This window comes from Ictidomys tridecemlineatus, chromosome 7 (assembly GCF_052094955.1).
Source record: "Ictidomys tridecemlineatus isolate mIctTri1 chromosome 7, mIctTri1.hap1, whole genome shotgun sequence".
Taxonomy (NCBI): domain Eukaryota; kingdom Metazoa; phylum Chordata; class Mammalia; order Rodentia; family Sciuridae; genus Ictidomys; species Ictidomys tridecemlineatus.
This window is the reverse complement of record NC_135483.1, coordinates 146502936-146521154: the sequence shown is the minus strand read 5'-3', so window position 1 is coordinate 146521154 and position 18219 is coordinate 146502936. Positions and strand designations below refer to the sequence as shown.

Sequence of the window (18219 nt, the reverse complement as noted above, 5' to 3'; positions counted from 1 at the left end):
CTCTAGGAAAGTCTTAACCACATTAGTATTTTATGGATTCTGACAAGTGCTTCAGTAAAGGGACCTGTTTTACTTTGTTTATCTCATAATACTGATGAATATATCATCCTGGCCAATAACATTTTGGTAAACTTTCTATTACCATTAACTCAGAACTGGGAAAAAGGAATTCTCATAAATAAAGATCAAATTTTGGGATGCTAATGAGCCATGATAAAACTGATGGGAAGTGGAACTATTATGGGAAGTGAGTGCCTATTATGTGTGCCAGAAATTATGCTAGCTGCTTTAAAAATATTTGCTCATTTCCAATAGGTTAAAATAATGGTTTTTAAGCAGAAGGGATATTGACACTGATTTATGAAAGACTTTCACTGCATATATTAGTTTTTCTTAAGTGAGGACACAAAACCCTTTAAAAAACAAAGGGTTTTGAGAACTCATGTAGCCCATATCCATGCCCAAGAGTATTGCTTTTGCATTTGCTTGGAAATGTGAAGATTTTGGAGTCTCAATCCTCAATTCCCTGGAAGGTAACATAATGCTCAGAACTGTGATCTAGTCCTGGTATTGCCACTTATTGGATATGTAACCTTAAGGAACATATTCCTATGACCCTGTGTAATACTAGGAAAAAAATAGATAATGTAAGAATTTTTGAGTATTAGAGTTACAAGTCACAGTTTTATAACAGGATCTCTAAAAAAAAATGCCATTCCCTTAATCTGCCTTCTTACCCTCATATCCATTTATCAAAATATTTTTCTCTTGTGCAAATACTAGCACAGGTTTATAGACACCACAAAGGAATATGTAAAAGTTTGACATTCAACACCTGCTAATTGTTATTTAAAATAATACCAAATTTTGGTGAGTGTGTGTGTGTGTGTGTGTGTGTGTGTGTGTGTGTGTGTGTGTTATAGAACCAGCATATAGGTAATATATTTCATAATATAAGTCTATAGGAAAGTTATATAAAATAGCAGTTTATATATTGTTAAAAGAAAAAGCTACATTTTGTTCTTTCTTTATATTCCCCAAGACATCTATCCCAGCACAGTGTCATGTACATAACACTTAATATATCTATGAAATGAATAAAACAGTAATGGTAAATTGCACTAAAATCATTTTATACTACATAATATAAAAATGTAACTTAATAATAGGGCATTTTGCACTAGGGGAACAAACTAGGATGGAGTCAGACAGAGATTTTGTGAATCTGGTGATAAATTTCTCATGCTTTAACAAATAGCTTATGATTACCGCTCAATCTCAGCTAAAATGGGTACCAGAAAATACACTAACAAGATGGTCATGTTAGAGATAATCATGGAACTGAATCTGGCTACAATCCTTTAGCAAGAAACTTGAATTTCCCTTAAGAATTTAGATGGAATGTTAATGTTTGGCTTAATCCCACTGTTATTTTCTTTCTTTTTTTGTGGTTTTCTCATCCTTACACAATGTAATTTTTTTAAAAAAACTACCTCTTTTCTTTTTTTGAAATGTTTATATATCATTAAGAGTGATGCATTGAGAGGAGAAACTAGGGTCAGGAAGGAGAGAATACTGCACACTAATGGGTCTGAATTTCGTGATGAATAACACATCTTTGAGTTTTTTGCGTAGGCACACACAGAAACAAATGCCAGAGATATGCGATTTCTCTTCCTTTCCTGTACACATTTGCTGACAGGGAGACTGAATTCTGGGAGAGAGAGCTTTTGAGACTTAAATGGAGACAAACAGAACATGAGTTAGAGATGTTAAAATGCTGTTGATGGTGTGTTGGGTCTGCTTCCAGGTACAGGTAACAGAAATGAAAATGACCTGCATTCAGGCAACCAGGTGTTCCATCAGCCACTCATCTCTGTGCTTTCTTCTATTTTCACCTTCTCTCCCTTTTCAGCCTCTTTTCTGCATCCTTTTGCATTGTAACTTCCTGTTGGTATTCAAACCTATAATTCAGCATGCACTACTATACTATTTATTATAGTTGCATGTTTTGAAAATATGACAGATTTCTGATATATTCAACACATGTAAATGTTCCCTGAATCTTCGATCACAGAGGGGGAAAGTGTCTTAGTTTGAGCTGTTGTAACAGAGTAACACAGATGGTGTCGCTTATAAACAATAGAAATTTATTTTGCATAGTTCTGAAAGCTGGAAGTCCAAAATCAAGGTGCCACCTTGATTGGATTGTAGGGCTGTCTCCTGGGTGATAGATGACTAACCTCTCATTGTATTCTCACATAGTGAGGGGAAAGCTAGAGAGTTCTCTTGGGCCACTTTTATAGGACTCTAATTATATTTAAGAAGGCCCCACCCTCATGACCTAATCGTCTCCCAGTGGCCCTACCTTCTGATGTCATCTTACTGGAGGTTAGATTTCAACACAAGAATTTGGGGAGGGACACCAACATCCAATCCATAATAGGGGATGTGTATAATAACTAAAGAGAGTACTCTCTTGCAGGAATGGAATTCCATTGCAGAGAAGCTGAAAAGCGAGGCCTTGGGGATTCTATGGGGAAAGGACTGTGTGGAGAAAGAACATCTACAGCTATCTAACCAGAAACTGAATCAGCTTCAAGAAGAATTTGGTCGACTCATGGTGGAAAGGAAAACCTGGTTAAAAAAGGCACATGATTTTTTTAACAGTGCTAATAAGGTCAGTGTAAGGTTAAGATGATAATTTTAGGTATTCATGCAAAGTAGTAGCAGACCCATTACTGCAATAGTTGTAGATCACAGAAGTCAAAACTCCATGTAGAATTTCAAAATTAGCAGCAGCAAAGGAGAGTTTTCAAAATATATTCCATGGTGTCCATTATTTGGTTCTTAAACCTAAGAGACTCTGTGCCTTCACAGGTAAAGAGTTACTTTTAAAAAATGACCTTATGAAAGTTTTATTTTAGAGCTACCATAGGTTGTTCGTGGGGAATGCTTGTGTCTGCATTGTGGTATTTCTAACAGAGAAAGGGGAGTCTCATAAAATATATCAAGGTTAAAAAAAAAAAAAAGTATTTACCAAAAGGTCTTTGTCCTTTTTTTTTAATCCTCTTTCATTTATTAGGTAGAAATACATGAGTAGTGAAAACTTTGCAAACCAAAAGGCCAAAAACTGCCTCTCCTGATTGCTCTAGCTTGGTCTTGCCTTTTTAAGTCAGGCACAGAGAAGTTTTGCTGTGGACCATCTCTGGATCATCTTGAGTTCACGAAGTGCTCTGCTTCTTCTTGTTGACTCATTTAATATTGATGGTAGCAGGTGGTTCCTATTGAGTGGTAATGTCCTGGTCATATCACTTGAGGATGGTGATCTTACTTGAATTTTTTCTACCTATACCAGTGTAATATATACCTTCCAACCACCATGTTGAAATTGTTTAATAAGTTAAATTTCCCTGATTTAGAAATAAACATCGTGGCAGGCAATGAATGGGGAAACCCCAGGAAGCTCAGTTACATTGTGATCTAAAGTCATGACATAGACTCTGAGTACAGTGTCCTTCAAAGAGGAACTTCACTTCAAATTTCTTTATTAATAAGAAACTTTTGAAAAGATGTACAGGAAAATCCTAAAACAGGGGCTAGAATTATCATAAAAACATTAAAGAAGTATTTATTGTTTAATTATTTGTTGTTGGGATTTTGTTATTTTTTAAAAGAGAAATAACATATTAATGAATATGTTGAATGTAGATGTGAAGTGTTGTTCCTCTTAGCCGTCCTATATTTGAATAAGAGACTTTAATTTACGTCTCATGTTCAATCTACAAACTGAGTGGGTCATTCTCAAGTCAATTATTATCGTTTCTAAGGAAAACAGTTATAAAACATGTTGCTACAAAGCAGTATTTCTATTAGAAACCCTATAGTTTACAGTCTTGCAAATATAGAATTCCTCTCACACATTCATTCTCATTTTCTCTCTCTCTCTCTCTCTCTCTCTCTCTCTCTCTTCTCTCTCTCTCTCTCTCTCTCTCTCTCTCTCTCTCTCTCTCTCTCTCTCTCTCTCTCTCACCTGTTTTTTCTGCTCTCATTATTTAGTTCTTTGCTGGGGAGATTTTTATTCTAATATTACTCCTGGCCCTGAAGGAGAAGGAATATCTCTAGTAAAATTTAATGAAAAAAAAGGTGGAGGAAGAGGAGGAAGAGAAAGGCAAGAGTAGTTATTACTTTCTCACCGTCACTCAGTAATACAATTCAGATCTGGAGAATGGAATTCATATTTCTTAACCCCCAAGACTTTGATTTCTAGACTCCCTAGAGTTTGCTCATTTGAATGCCATGCCTGTTAACTATGCAAATTATGATCAACTGAACTAGGATTCATCCATGCTATAGCATTTCTATAGCTAAAGTGGCATCCAAAAGATATAGAATTTTTTCTCCCTTTTTAAAGCATCAAAGAAATAATTTCCAGCTTTAAAGCTACAAATTCAATGAAAAAAAAATAGATACTTTTACCTCAGCAAAAATAGAAGCTGAAGTTTGGAAAATGGATGTCTAAGTATTACTTTTAAAATGAATTCGTCACTATATTATTAAGAAGCAGTAAATCATGAGATCCTGTAGTAGAGAAATCCTCTCATGACTTACAAAATTTTTTTTTCCCTTTTTTGATTTTTTTCGCTGGAAACTCCAAATTTTATTTTATTAACATCACCATTTTATTAAATCTTTGGAATAACATTCATAAATAAATAGAGGGATGCATTTAAAAAAGTTAATATAATTTCAAAATCTCTTAATTTTTTTCAGGTTAAAACTTCTATTTACATGAGTGAAGGAGTATTTTTCATATATAGCATCAGGGATTTTTGTGTTTGTTTTTAATATCTAAAGCACTGAATTTTCCTTTTGAAAATTCACTTTCTTGCATCTTGAGAGTGCTGGAATTTTCTAATTATGAGCCATCCCCTCCTTAGATGAAGTCATACTCTCAAGAACTCTTGAGGGCTCTGATGTTAACTTGTCACAGTTTGATGGATGCTAACAGAAGACACATGACTTCTAGGTCAGAGTTGAAGGACTTCATTACAGCAAAAGCCATAGCTGATGGACAGCATGTCACATCCATTCTATAGGGCCCAGTTTCCACAGGGATGATACAGAGGATGGTATTCAAGAGAGGAACCCTCAACTTGTGGAATCTGCTGTTTTATAGCAAGCAGTAAGCAAATCTGTTATTTGTCTTAATGGGGAGACATTACCTCAATCCCAAAGTTGCTAGCTGCCGATACAATACTCAGAAATGGCTCCAATAAAGAGAGGTCAAGATCATGTACTCTTGGCATAACAGTAAGATAAATGGAAGCACCAGGCACTCATAAAGAACACCCACAAATCTAGGTGTTGGCACTTTGGGAGCAAAGAGAAAGTCATGCTTTAATAAAAAGGTACTTTCCTCAAAATCCAATTCCACTCTAGATAAGCAGAATTATTTTTTCAGCAAACAGTCTCTTATTTCAAATTTCTGGAAGCTAGGTCAATATTATTTTTTCTAAAAAGAGAAAGACGGGATTTTAAAAATATACATTTTACTTTTAAAAAATATTTTCTTAAAGGAGAAAGGAATGAATGTCAAAATCTGTCTGAAGAATGGACCATTAGCAAATTTTTAAGATCTAAATTTATTTATCCAGATTTTTATCATGTTTGTGGTTACGATCATTTAGAAATCTTTTCCCCCGGCTTTTCCTTTCATTCTCATTCATTCCTCTCTCTACTGATTTTATTTATTATTTTTTTAATATTTATTTATTTTTTAGTTCTCGGCGGACACAACATCTTTGTTGGTATGTGGTGCTGAGGATCGAACCCGGGCCGCACACATGCCAGGCGAGCGCGCTACCGCTTGAGCCACATCCCCAGCCCATCTACTGATTTTAGATATCATTCAATAATTCCTTTTATTAAAGTCATTGAATAAGTAATATGTAAAATTCATGAGACTAATACCCTTCTTTAGATATTCTTTAATTTAGTAATTCCATGTGTCAGGCATTGTTCTAAATACTAGGCTATAGCAGAAAACAAAGCATCTATAAGCCAATATATTTTATAACTTGTGAAATTCAATAAAATGTAATTATCACCTAATTGTTCACATGGACAACAGTTCTCCCAATGCCTTTGCCCCATAACTTCAGGAGTGCAATTGATTCTCCTTTAATTCTGCTGGGGTTTGAGGATGATTACCCAGGGTTTGTGAATCTGTTTCTCCCTCAGAGGAAGTACAAGCAGCATGTGGCTTGAGATGTGGCTGTTTGAACCTGGAGTGAGCAGTAGGTGACAGTGCCTGTCAGGAGTTATTGCTACTGATGTTTGTCAAAAACTAGCCAGGGATTAAAGTGAAGAATGAGCCATGTTATTCAAGAACCTTTTAATTTTAAAGTTTCCCACTGTATTTGGTGAACCTGTGTGTTAAATCAACTTAGCAACAAGTACAAGAAAGGGTCGATGGTCAACAGTGACTGGAAAAGAGTACATTTGATTACCAAGTGCTGCTATGAGTTAAAGGACATGGCATGAAATGGGAACACAGCATCTATTACTGACACTCATCTCGATGTCCCCAAATTTGCATCCTTCATCATTATAGATTATCTTATCTATTGTATTTCTGGCATGTTTGTGAAAAGGTAGCTCTGATCAATCTTGAGTGATCATCCAAAATGTATTGATCATTGTTTAGGGAAGGCAGTTTGAATCAAACGGATAAGTATATAGTATGTTTCAAGAACATAACAGCATGAGCTGGTGTTTCTAGGACAGCTGTGATTGATCCCAAAGCTCTCAAGCATACATGATGGGCCATAAATTTTTATATTCCATGCCTTCCACTCCTGGGCATGTGATTTCACTGGGAAAAACAAGCAGAGGAGACTGAGGCCAAATCTATTTTATGAACGTGGTCTGAGAGTTTGGAGTAGTCAGTCTGAAAGCAAAGGTGAGGCAGAAGTTGGGGCAGCCAAAGAAACACACAAAAATTAATTAAAAATATAATGTGATAGCTTTCATTGCTTCTGCCATTGTTGTTAAAAGTTTACTATCTCTTATAAAGATAATGTTACTTTTTCAAGATATTTATAATGACATAAAACAGTAATGCCTCCAGCAATATCTTTGTTTCAGGTGAAAACAAAATAATCAAATCTGGAGTATGGTATAATTTCATTTATACAATCATCACTTTAGCATTTTTAAAACAAATACATTTTAAGCCCAGATATGGAAAACAATTAACCAAAACAGTCCAGTTGTTGTATATATTGAAAGAATATTATCCAGAAATATTATCCAAAAAAATCATTAAGATGACAGATGACATAAGAAAATTCAAGAAATTAAGTTGCTTGTTACTAGATACCAAGGGAGATGTAATTACTTTCAGTTGTACAGTTCTTTAGTAGCCTCACTCGGATTCTTCTTTCTCAGAACTTCCTTCTCTCTTGGAAACAACTAGAGCAACCTTCTTCCCTATCTCTCCTTCTTCCTTATTTACATATAACTAAGATGTTATAGTCCTCCCATTTCTGTTTCTGGGCCTGAAATGGGCATTTGAGCTAAACCAACGACAGATACCATCTGTATCTTCCAGACCCTGTCAGGTCTAGTTTAGAAAGGAGGCAAGGGAACAGGAGGGTGGAGCACCCTGCCAAAGCAGCAATGGAGTTAGCCCATTCAGGAGGGAACTCTGAGCAGAGACTTCTAACCTGGCCCAGCGATAAAAGGATCAAGGACGGCATCTTCAGAGGATGGGACCCCTGAGCTAAGCCTAGCAGGATAGGGCAAAAAGAAATGGGAGAGAGGTGAATGGTGCAAAGTCATGTCATGTTTGGGGACCCAAAGATGGGTCATTTTGTATGAAGTGTAGGGTGTCTGCTCAGAGTGAGGAGAATCAAAAGCAGTAGGAGCTGCAAGGGGGCCAGGAAGGTCTTGGATGCCATGTCAAGGAGTATCTGCTTTATGCCGAACGTCCTTAAACATGCAGAGTTGTTTAAGGACTTGAAAAGTTATGATAGGGCAAACCTCACCAGGAGAAGCAGATCATGTGTTAATTCACACTCCTTTTTAGATTCCCAAGAGAATGGTGACAGTAGGATTTAGAAACCTTTGGGTTTTAGAATTCTGTCTAAACAACAGCAAATATTTGATAACTATGACTGTACTATTAGCATAAAAGCATTAAAATATATATAATAGAAAAATTATAGAAAAGAAGGAATGCCTTTAACACCTTACATTCTCATGAGGGTCCACAACTCAGTCCATATTTAATAGTTATAATCAGGACATCCAGTTTTACTGTTGCTCATTCTCTTTTTTTAAAAAAAAACATATAAAATAAACAATGCTGATCCTTTGCTAGAATAACATGGTGCATTTTGGAGTCAGGCTGGGAATGAATCTGGTCTCGGACACTTAGCCCTGTGACTTACAGTAGTAAATTAACTTCCCTTGCACTTGGGCTTTTTTTAAAAAAATCTGTTAAATACTAATTATATAAACTTCACAGGATCATCATACTAAATTAATATATAGCTAGCGCATCGAATAACAACAGTCACTAAATGTTAGCTATTATTTTGTCACTGTACAAGCATTTAATATCAGACTAGCCACACTAGTGTGACTTCAACACTTTTGTTCATTTTTATATCCCCAGCACATTGCTGAGGATATAAATTCATAGATTTCAATGAATATTTTTTTGAACAAAGAAAGGAAACCAAATGCTTAATATATTATAAGCGGGCATTTTCTACATTAATATTCCCAAGATCATCCTACAAGTTATTTAGGTCAATTTGGATAAAAGAAACCACAAATTACTAACAGATACCAGCTGCCTAAAGTTCTATTTAAGGGGTCTGGTTTCCATTTCTAAGGAGGATTTATCCCAAAGAAACTGAGATGGTCAATACCTAAATACTCTCCATTCCTTGTTTATAAAATGCTTTTGATATTTGTTACTTTAAACCTAAAACTCCTTCGTTTTCAGTCCTCAAATTTTTCAGATTATGGGGCAAAACCTGCAACACCTGTTGTTATTAACACCACTAATCCATCCTGAAAGGGGAAGGGGTTCCTGGGCCCAGCAGCAAGGGCCACTGGGACAAGGAAGAGGCAGGAGCAGCAGCAGTGGGCAGTGAGCTTTAGCGTTGAAACCCCTCACCCCAGAGCCCCTAGCCTTCAAGGATTTGAAAGCTTGAGCCTTTCTGACCAGGACCTGAATTAAGAATCATCTTGGCAGGTTGAGGGCCACCAGCAGTTATCTCCGGTCATGTTCAAGAAAGTAAAATGAAATTTTGGTCTCTATAGTGAACCCAGAGGAAATGTGGATCTCCATAGGTAGAAGAATCAAGCACTCTGATTAGAAAGAAGCTGAGTTGAGTTTTTGTCCTTGGTTAATTTCAAAGTTCATAGTTTTGTCTTGTTGTGGTTTAATGTTGACTCTTTTCAAATTAGTGAAGCAGCTAAAATGTTCTTATTAAACATCTCTGCGAAGCAACATGATTTAAGAATTATGCTAGAAAAATTGTGATTCTTGTCTAAAGCACTAGTCTTGTAGATATTTTTTTTAAAGAATAAAATGTGCCATGTCCTGATATCATCTCTATTTGATGTGGTGCAGCCTGCCTTGGATCTTGTACTTAACAAGGGAAAAAGGAAAGGTTTTTATTAGCCTCTTAAAGAACAAAACCCCAGCAACTCCTTGGTCTTTTCCAAATTAGGGCCCTAAGGAGTGCATGCCATCTCTTCCTTGCCTAAGACCTGAGTAGTGTCATTTGAAATGTTCAAGAAGAGCTGGGATTCAGAAGGAGAAAATATCTTTGTGCTTACATCCTTTTCCCCAATCCAGTCATAAAAGCTTTATATGACCTGCGTGGATAAGGTTTAAAGAAAGAGGGAGCTGTGAAGAGAGAAACTAGAGGGGAACCATTAATTCCAAAGGAATGATTATGTGGGGGTCACAGTGTTCTTATTTCTAGAAATAACCCATTCTGTACTGTACGTGCAACCAAGAGATTCTTTCCAGGCTGGATCCAGTTTATCATGTTCTCTATAGATATGGTAAATCAAAAAGCCCTCTGTTCTATTTTTGGAGTAGATTAAGTGAGAGCAATGATACTTAGATCATTTCTGGAATCAGCACATGGATTTCTCATCTAATTCTTCATGGGAATGAGAGAAAGGAGTTTTGCATATAATTTAGACAATCACACACATTATAATCTTGAAAGAGACTTCCTCTTAAAGTCAAGAAGTTTAGCTTTTATTTCTGTCTACAGATTATTCCCTTGGGGTTAGATTAAGATTTACTTTAAGGAATAAGTTCTCTTACAGCATCCTGCCCACCTCACCTGCAGATGTTCTACAGATGTATTTGTTGGGCTAATGAGGAATGAAATCACTCATTTCCTTTTTCTGCTATAGTTTTATTAAGTGTGCTACATAGAACAATTTATAATTCAATGCTTTCCTAACACTTGGATCTATTAAAAAAACAGCTCTGAAAGGAAATTTTGCTATTTCTCTTCCAAGTTATGAGTTAGTTTTGTCCTTGATAGAATTATCTCCTCCCTTTTTTTTGGGGGGAGGTGAGTTACTGGGGATTGAACTCATAGGACACTCGACTACTGACCCACATCCCTGGCCCTATTTTGTATTTTATTTAGAGACAAAGTCTTACTTAGTTGCTTAATGCCTCACTTTTGCTGAGGCTGGCTTTGAACTTGTGATCCTCCTGCCTCAGCCTCCCAAGCCTCTGGGATTACAGGTGTACACCACCGGGCCTGATTTATCTCCTCCTGTTGAATATTCTGCCCTTCATTTTTACTTCCATTATATTAGGAAATGATGCTTTTATATAGCATTCAGGGATAGAGTGATATCACACATGTGTTTAATGACTTTGTGGCTTCAGTGCTCAGGCCTGTGAAAAGAGCAATGCCTGAAGACATGAGAGTGGCAACAGTGCCCCTGGCCTCCTGGGATGAATGACACACAGCAGGCAGCCTCACCCTCCTCAGTGGCTTTTTAATATTCACTGAATGAATGAATCAAGGTTTGGCAAAACAGCAAATATTTGTGGAGTATTTATTGCATATCTGTCATAATGCCTAGTTACTTTCATATTTCCTTCTTCTTTCATTCTTAAAACAACAACAAACATGATATGTCTTAAGGTTATCCTGGCTTAATAGGAAAACAGAATGGAGTTCAACTTCTATGCAAGAAGCAACACTTTGGAGTTCTCCATCCTTTTCCTGTTCTTACTAAGATCTTGGGAATTATTTTAAAGGAAGAAAGGAGAGAATACCCTGACATGTCATCCTTTAATGTAACTCAGGGCTTCTCCATTCCAGTGTGAAGATGTGTCACCTTAATCACTAATTCACATATCTTAAACTCTAAAGGTGATTTTTAGGGAGAGGATAATTTTGATTGCACCAGATTTTTGCTTCAGGCATTGACTTTATAATAAATCCTCAATTAACAAGAGGCTCTGCTTTATTCAAAATAAGCAATAAAGAATTAAAATATAAAACAAAACTTCAGAAACAGTAGTTAATGTCAAGTGATATTTCAATGAACACTGGAAGAATCCAGGAAGTCATCTTCTTTTCTGACGTCGGCATCTTGTTGCATTTGGCTCTGTTGACAACTGCAAGAAGGAAGAAGTATTAGATAAGAAAGAGTTCTTTAGGGTCAAAGTTTCTTTAAAACACTTTCTTTCTGCCAAGCGGGGTGGCGCACACCTGTCATCCCAGTGGTTGGAAAGGCTGAGGCAGGAGAGTCATCTGTTAAAAGCCAGCCTCAGCAATGGGGAGGCACTAAGCAACTCATTAAGACCCTGTCTCTAAATAAAATACAAATTAGGGCTGTGGATGTGGCTCAGTGGTTGAGTGCCCCCGAGTTCAATCCCCACTACCCATCTCCTCTAAAAACCCAACTTTTATTCTTTTATAGTCCTATAGTGTAGAAGAAATCTTTCTCTCCATCTTTCTCTGCATCGACCTTTTAACTTTTCTCTGTATCCCTCACCTATAGCAAGGAAAACTAGACATTTAGTTAGAGAAAATAAGTTGAAAAACCCTTCCTTTGCAGCTGAAGTAGCTCGGTGGTAGAGCACTTGCCTGGCATGTGTGAGGCACTGGGTTTGATCCTCAGCACCACATAAAAATAAATAAAATAAAGGTATTTTTTTTAAAAAAGGATACAATAAAGTTTTTTTTTAAAAAAACCCAAACCCTACCTTTTCCACTCAAGATCACAGCCTTTTTCTGAAATACTGCTTCTTTCTTAAGCTTTCTATTATAACTCTTTGCCACATGAAGCTATAGACTAGGGTTTAAGAGCAGGACCCTCAGGGCCAAACAAATCGGGTGTAAATCTCAAATCTGTCCCTTAGAACTGTGACTTAGTGGAATTTACTTAACCTTCCTGAGACTTGATTTTCCCAATCTTTCCAATCACCCAACAGGGATAATTTCTTGCCCTCCCAGGGGGTCTTAGAGATGATACACTTGGAATGGGATAGGCATTCGATAATATTTGCTGAGTGAATAAAAAGTTACATGTCCCTCACTGTAGGGAAGCAGCACATAGTCCATTCTCATTAAACTGAGTCATTGTTGCTTCTTCTCAGCTGCTCAATAAAGGGGAATGAACTTGTTTAAACACTCTAAGCAAATAGAGCCGACTTGAGACCTATGAGGACTCTGGTTGGGAGAACAGAATACCTACAGACCAGTTAATATAGCATTTTAGGGCATCCATTGGAAAATTTCAATTCTAATTCTGTCACTAAGACTTATTTCCTAAGAAGCAGTCAGGTGTTGGGATGTGGGTGCATTTAAACTCTTCCACAACTGTATGTAGCTTTTACATTTGGCTTAATTGCCTTTCCCAAGAACCTCCCCTGGCGTCTCTCGGGTCTCAGTAGTACCAGACCCGTGAACCCATCTGTTCTCATTTCTCACAGTCTGGGATCCTCCCCAGAGTCTCCTGTGAGGTCTTCCTGCTACATTCCCATGGCCCCTGCCAAGCTCATTGGCTTCCAGCTCAGGAGTGCAGGAAGGCCACATTCCACAGCCCTGGCCTGACTGTGCAGCTACGGGCGCTTTCTGTTATCAGGACGGTTCTTGAGATTGGCATGGAGCATTATGCAAGGTGGTTTCTCCCAGTCCTAATGAAAGGCAACAGAGCTCTTCAGCTTTTCTTTGACTTTCCTAACTCATCTGCTCTCCAGATGAACATCAGAGATGGAATATCAGGAGACCTATGAAGACCACTGCACTCTGCTTCCTGTTCTTACCTTGTATTACCACAGACTGATTTCCTTGATGACATGTGCTCCTCTATTTTAATGCCAAGTCAACCTTAAAAGTGAATGGATAACTACTTTCTAACCTGTGTTTATTCTATAAGCTTAATACCCTGCACCAGGTAGTTGGGCTGCTAATGCAGGATGAAAATAAAGGAATTTGAAAGTCTTCTCTCAAGACAATATCTTGGTATTCAAGGCTACTTTTTATACATAATTCTATTTTGCACATCTGAAAAGAAATAGCACCTTGGTCCTCCTCTGTGCACTGCTTTAGCACTAAATTGTAATTTCCTTACTAGGCAGAGGTATGGTTTGGAGGGAGTGGGCTGAGGTCTTTGAACAGGCAAGGGAGAAAAGGAAAATTAGTAATTTCCTCCATATTTCCCCATGGTGTTTCACGTTCACAGTATACTTTATTAGGAAACTTCCTTTTAAGACTGTTACAGAAAAATTTATGTCAGTAAAGGATATCTAATATTTTTTAAATAGCTCAACCCTTTATCTGTATCCAGTATAAAATGTGCAAAATATAAACCAGACTCTCCAAATTCCACAGTTTGTAACTGTTTGTGTGGTACAGATACATTCTCAAGGTAAACTGTTTTGGTAATTTCTGGTGTTGACATTTATTTATGCTGAACTAAACTGTGATCAGTTTTCCTAAAGGGAGGCTTAAAACTATACTGCTGTTTTCCAAGGCTTCGATAGTTGTTTTTTGGTGATGATTAAACTAATAAATTGAATGGTCTGGTTTAATCGCCAGTGTTTTGTGTACACATGGTTGTAGATTTTAAACTAGAAAAGCAGAAAATAAAAGTCTGTTTTCTTTGGCAGGCATTTGATGTACTTGGAAGAGTTGAAGCTTACCTTAAGCTCCTTAAATCAGAGGGTTTAAGTCTGCCTGTCTTGGCAGCAAGGCATGAGGAATTACACAGAGAAATTAAAGAGTGCACAGCTGATGCTTTGCAAAGGGGCCAAACCTTAATCAGACAAGTAGACTCCTGCAGGTGAGTAAGCTTCCTTCATCCTCAGTGTAACAAGCTTTTCTACAATTTCCACAACCTGTTAAAAAAAAAAATAAGTCGCATAATATTTTTTTTCCTGCTTCTGATGTTGTGCTGCATTATGATATGGCTTAAAAGGATCCATTAAATTTTGGTCACCAGTGATTCTGAAGGCAGTGTTGCTCATCGAGAAGTGAGGCCATATTCTGAGCCTGAGGACTTAAATATGCTCAAGCTTTCTCTCTGCATGTTTCTGAGGAGGGAGAAGGAATTGATGAAATAATAAACAGGGCTTTATTTCTCAAGCTTTTCATATCCTAGCATCTTCATAGCATGTCTTTCTCCCTTTAGTTCAGGAACCTCAGGTCTATCTATCCCTTTTCCCTTTCTGAAAAGAAAGAAAATTAAGTACAGAATTCTCTTTCGTTCATGATCTTGGTGATTGATCAAGCAAAACCCTAAGTAAAAGATGACTATTAATAACAATAGCTAAACCACATTTATAAACATTAATAAACAATAGCTAAATAACATTTATTGAGGGCCTACTATGTGCCAGGCACTGTGCTGAGAGCTTTCAGAGCATTATCTTATTAATCCTCATGGTGACTCTACAAAGCACCGGCTATTAAGGTTTACCTTTTACAAATAAGGTAACTGAGACACAGAGAGCTTAAGTAACTCGCAAAATGTCACAAAGACAGTTTGTGACTCAGCCAGACTTTGAATCCAAGTGCATGAGCCCCAGACTTCCTGCTATCTGTGCTTGGAGAGTCATTTCTTCGAGCATGTTTTGTGAAAGCATCAGTGTGACCTTAGACTTGGGTGGCATGAGGAGAGAAAGGGACCTTGAGAAACAGAAAGAATGCAATAGCAAAGCATGGGAAAGAACTGGTGTTGGAAGACAAAGGAGAGATGACAGAGCAGATTATGGAACAGGTCTTGGCTAGGAAGAAATGAAGGCAACCTTACATTTTGGCAGAGAGAGGCTTCATGGATTTGTACAAATGGTTTTCCCTCCTTCATATCTACAGTCACCTTGAAACTCAAAGTCATTCAATTTGATGAACAATGATATAGGCAGAATATGATAAAAAATTGTTTTTCTGTTTAAACCCTTGTTTTACTCTATTTTGATATCTTTAAAAGTGCTGGTTTGAGAGTCTATGTTTAGGAAACTTTCCTTCCAAAAAACCTTCTGAAACTGGACAGAAGGACTGGGCTGTGGCTCAGTGGTAGAGTACTTGCCTAGCATACGTGAGGCACTGGGTTTAATCCTCAGCACTGCATACAAAACTAAGCACATAAATAAAGGCATGCTGTCCATGTACAACTACAAAAGAAAGAAAGAAAGAGAGAGAGAGAGAGAGAGAGAGAGAGAGAGAGAGGGAGGGAGAGAGGGAGGGAGGGAGGGAGGAAGGAGAGAGAGAGAGAGAGAGAGAGAGAGAGAGAGAGAGAGAAAGAAAGAAAGAAAGAGAGAGAGAGAGAGAAAGAAAGAAAGAAACTGGACAGAGGTTCAAAGCTAAGGTTAGAAATAATCCAAGGTCTTCTAGCAGGAGCCAAAAAGTTGAGGTGATAAGGAGGACAATAATTTTCTCCTTTGAAAAACTAACAAGAACAAATGTAGCTACTAAGTATCTTCACTTCAGTTCCAAGCCATGCACCACATGACGACGGTTGTCCATTAAGTTCCAGGGTCCAACATGCTTCTTTCTGGACCCAAATGTGCATACAGGTGCTCCTTCCTCTCCCTTCCCCTGTTGCAGGTCCACTTTCCTGGAATGTGTAAGTGACTCAGGATACACAGAGGATAGACCATGAGGGAGAATAGGCACTTACTGTGCCTGAACTCAGGGTAACTGTTGGAGGTTGATCTGAGTCATGTGATGTCTGCATTAAGTGGAGAGGTCAGCATGGCTGTAATCCTTGGGGAATGATCCAAACTCAGTTTAGCTATTGGATCTGCAAGGACCCGCAGATGTTATTTCTACTGTCAGGTTACTTGTGCCTGCACAGATATCTGGAGTTCTGTTTTTGTGTTGCTGCTTCCTATCTAGTATTCCACTCCACAAATTGTAGTTGCTTGCCTTCCCTAAAGTCTGACCTCTGATCTCTGGGCTCTAGGATTCCCCTCCACCTCTCTGCTGAGCTTTAGTCAGGTAATTACCTCCCAGGCAGTAAACTGATGTAATCACAAGGCTCATCTCTTTTGTTTCCCCTTCCCTGAGATCACTGTCCTTTGCTACAGGTTGTTCACTATCTGAAAATCAAGATTTCATACATCTATCTTTTTCGGGTCATTTAAAACACGAGAGTAAATCCAGTCCCTGCTTTTGGGCTAGAAACAAATCTCTAGTTCAGTTTTGATGCTTCACTCCTAAAGTTAATAAGGTGGCCACCATTTTTTACTGCTAAACTTATCCTATTTGCACTAATCAGGATGAGTCAATGCTTACTTTTCTTTCATATATATATGAAATATATATATATAGTTGTAGATGAACATAATACCTTTATTTTATTTATTTTTTTATGTGGTGCTGAGTATCAAACACAGTGCCTCCCATGTGCGAGGCAAATACTCTACCACTGAGGTACAACCCCAGCCTAGTAATGCTTTATAATCAATAGTTAAAAATAAGTGATTTTGTTTTAATATATATTTTTTTCTTTTTTGGGGGGGTGCATTTTTTTAAACCATTCACTTTCTGTGGTTGCCATATTTATTTACTTAGCTAATTTCATTCTTTGTCTCCTTTATTCTTTCTCGTCTTAATTTTTACATGCGTGTTGTTTTTCAAAGGGAAACACATCATTTTGTTTTCAAGAGGCAGACTGGATCTTGGCAGTAAAAACAATCATTAGAAATATTTGAAGAAACTTGATTTAATTCTTTTTTGAGGGGGTACTGGGGATTGAACTCAGGGGCACTCAACTACTGATCCATATCCCCAACCTGAAATTTTGTATTTCATCTAGAGACAGGGTCTCACTGAGTTGCTTAGTGCCTTGCTATTGCTGAGGCTCGCTTTGAACTCATGATCCTCCTGCCCCAGCCTCCTGAGCTTCTAGGATTACAGGTGTGTGCCACTGCACCCAGCTCTATTTAATTCTTAGGCAACTGGATTAAAAATAATTGGTAGCATGTTTTTTGTCAGTTTCTTAAAATTCAAGCTTTCATGAAAGTTTCAAGGTATTTGATTGCCCTGAAATTACATAGATTTTACAAATCACTGCTACTTCAATTTTGCCAGAAGGAACTGAAGGTAAAGTGAAATTGTTTTTTGACAAAGGACATTTTTGATTTAGAAGGTAGATGCAGAATAAAAATCCATTAAAAGCTGAATTGAAATGCATTAGAATCTCAGTTGCAAACTAGAGTACTAAGTGGCGACTGACCTCAATCCTGGGCATTCCATCTGGGCCTTGATTTCCTTCCTTATCTAATGATCTATTGGCTAATGGATCTGGGTTCCCACCTAAGAAAAGAAGCAGACCCAAAGACGGAAATTTAAAGTTGTAGTCAATTCAGGAGCGAATGTGGAATTTAGAATGGTGGTGATGGAAATCAATGTAAATTTCAACAGAACAAAATGGTTTCCTAGACTTCTGGGTGTCAGCATCATGACCAGAACACAGAATACCAAGGTTCCTGTTATGGGACGTTTGAAAACTTGCATGGAGAAGAAACTCAGGACCTCATGTCAAAGGAGTTTTATTTCATGAGTCTGAGAGCTGGAACAATGATACAATTTTTGAAAACTCTCTGAACCTCAGTTTTCTCATCTGTAAAACAGAGATTGATAATTTCATAGAATTTTTAACTGAATAAGATAGCACCATTTCTTGAACATAGAAAGCACC

The 18219-nt window shown here is 37.5% G+C and overlaps 1 protein-coding gene across 4 annotated transcripts in view; it reads left to right on the top strand.

Annotated features, from left to right (window-relative positions):
* Ccdc141 (coiled-coil domain containing 141) overlaps positions 1-18219 on the top strand; it is a 190420-nt gene that overhangs the window by 111437 nt on the left and 60764 nt on the right. For 3 of the 4 annotated variants that reach the window (XM_040294543.2, XM_021725958.3, XM_005324660.5), the window contains exons 7-8: positions 2486-2680; positions 14186-14358. In XM_040294543.2, coding sequence (XP_040150477.2) covers positions 2486-2680; positions 14186-14358 — 368 coding nt within the window. The remainder of the gene's footprint in view (positions 1-2485; positions 2681-14185; positions 14359-18219) is intronic. The other variant, XM_078017674.1, reaches the window with a different exon arrangement.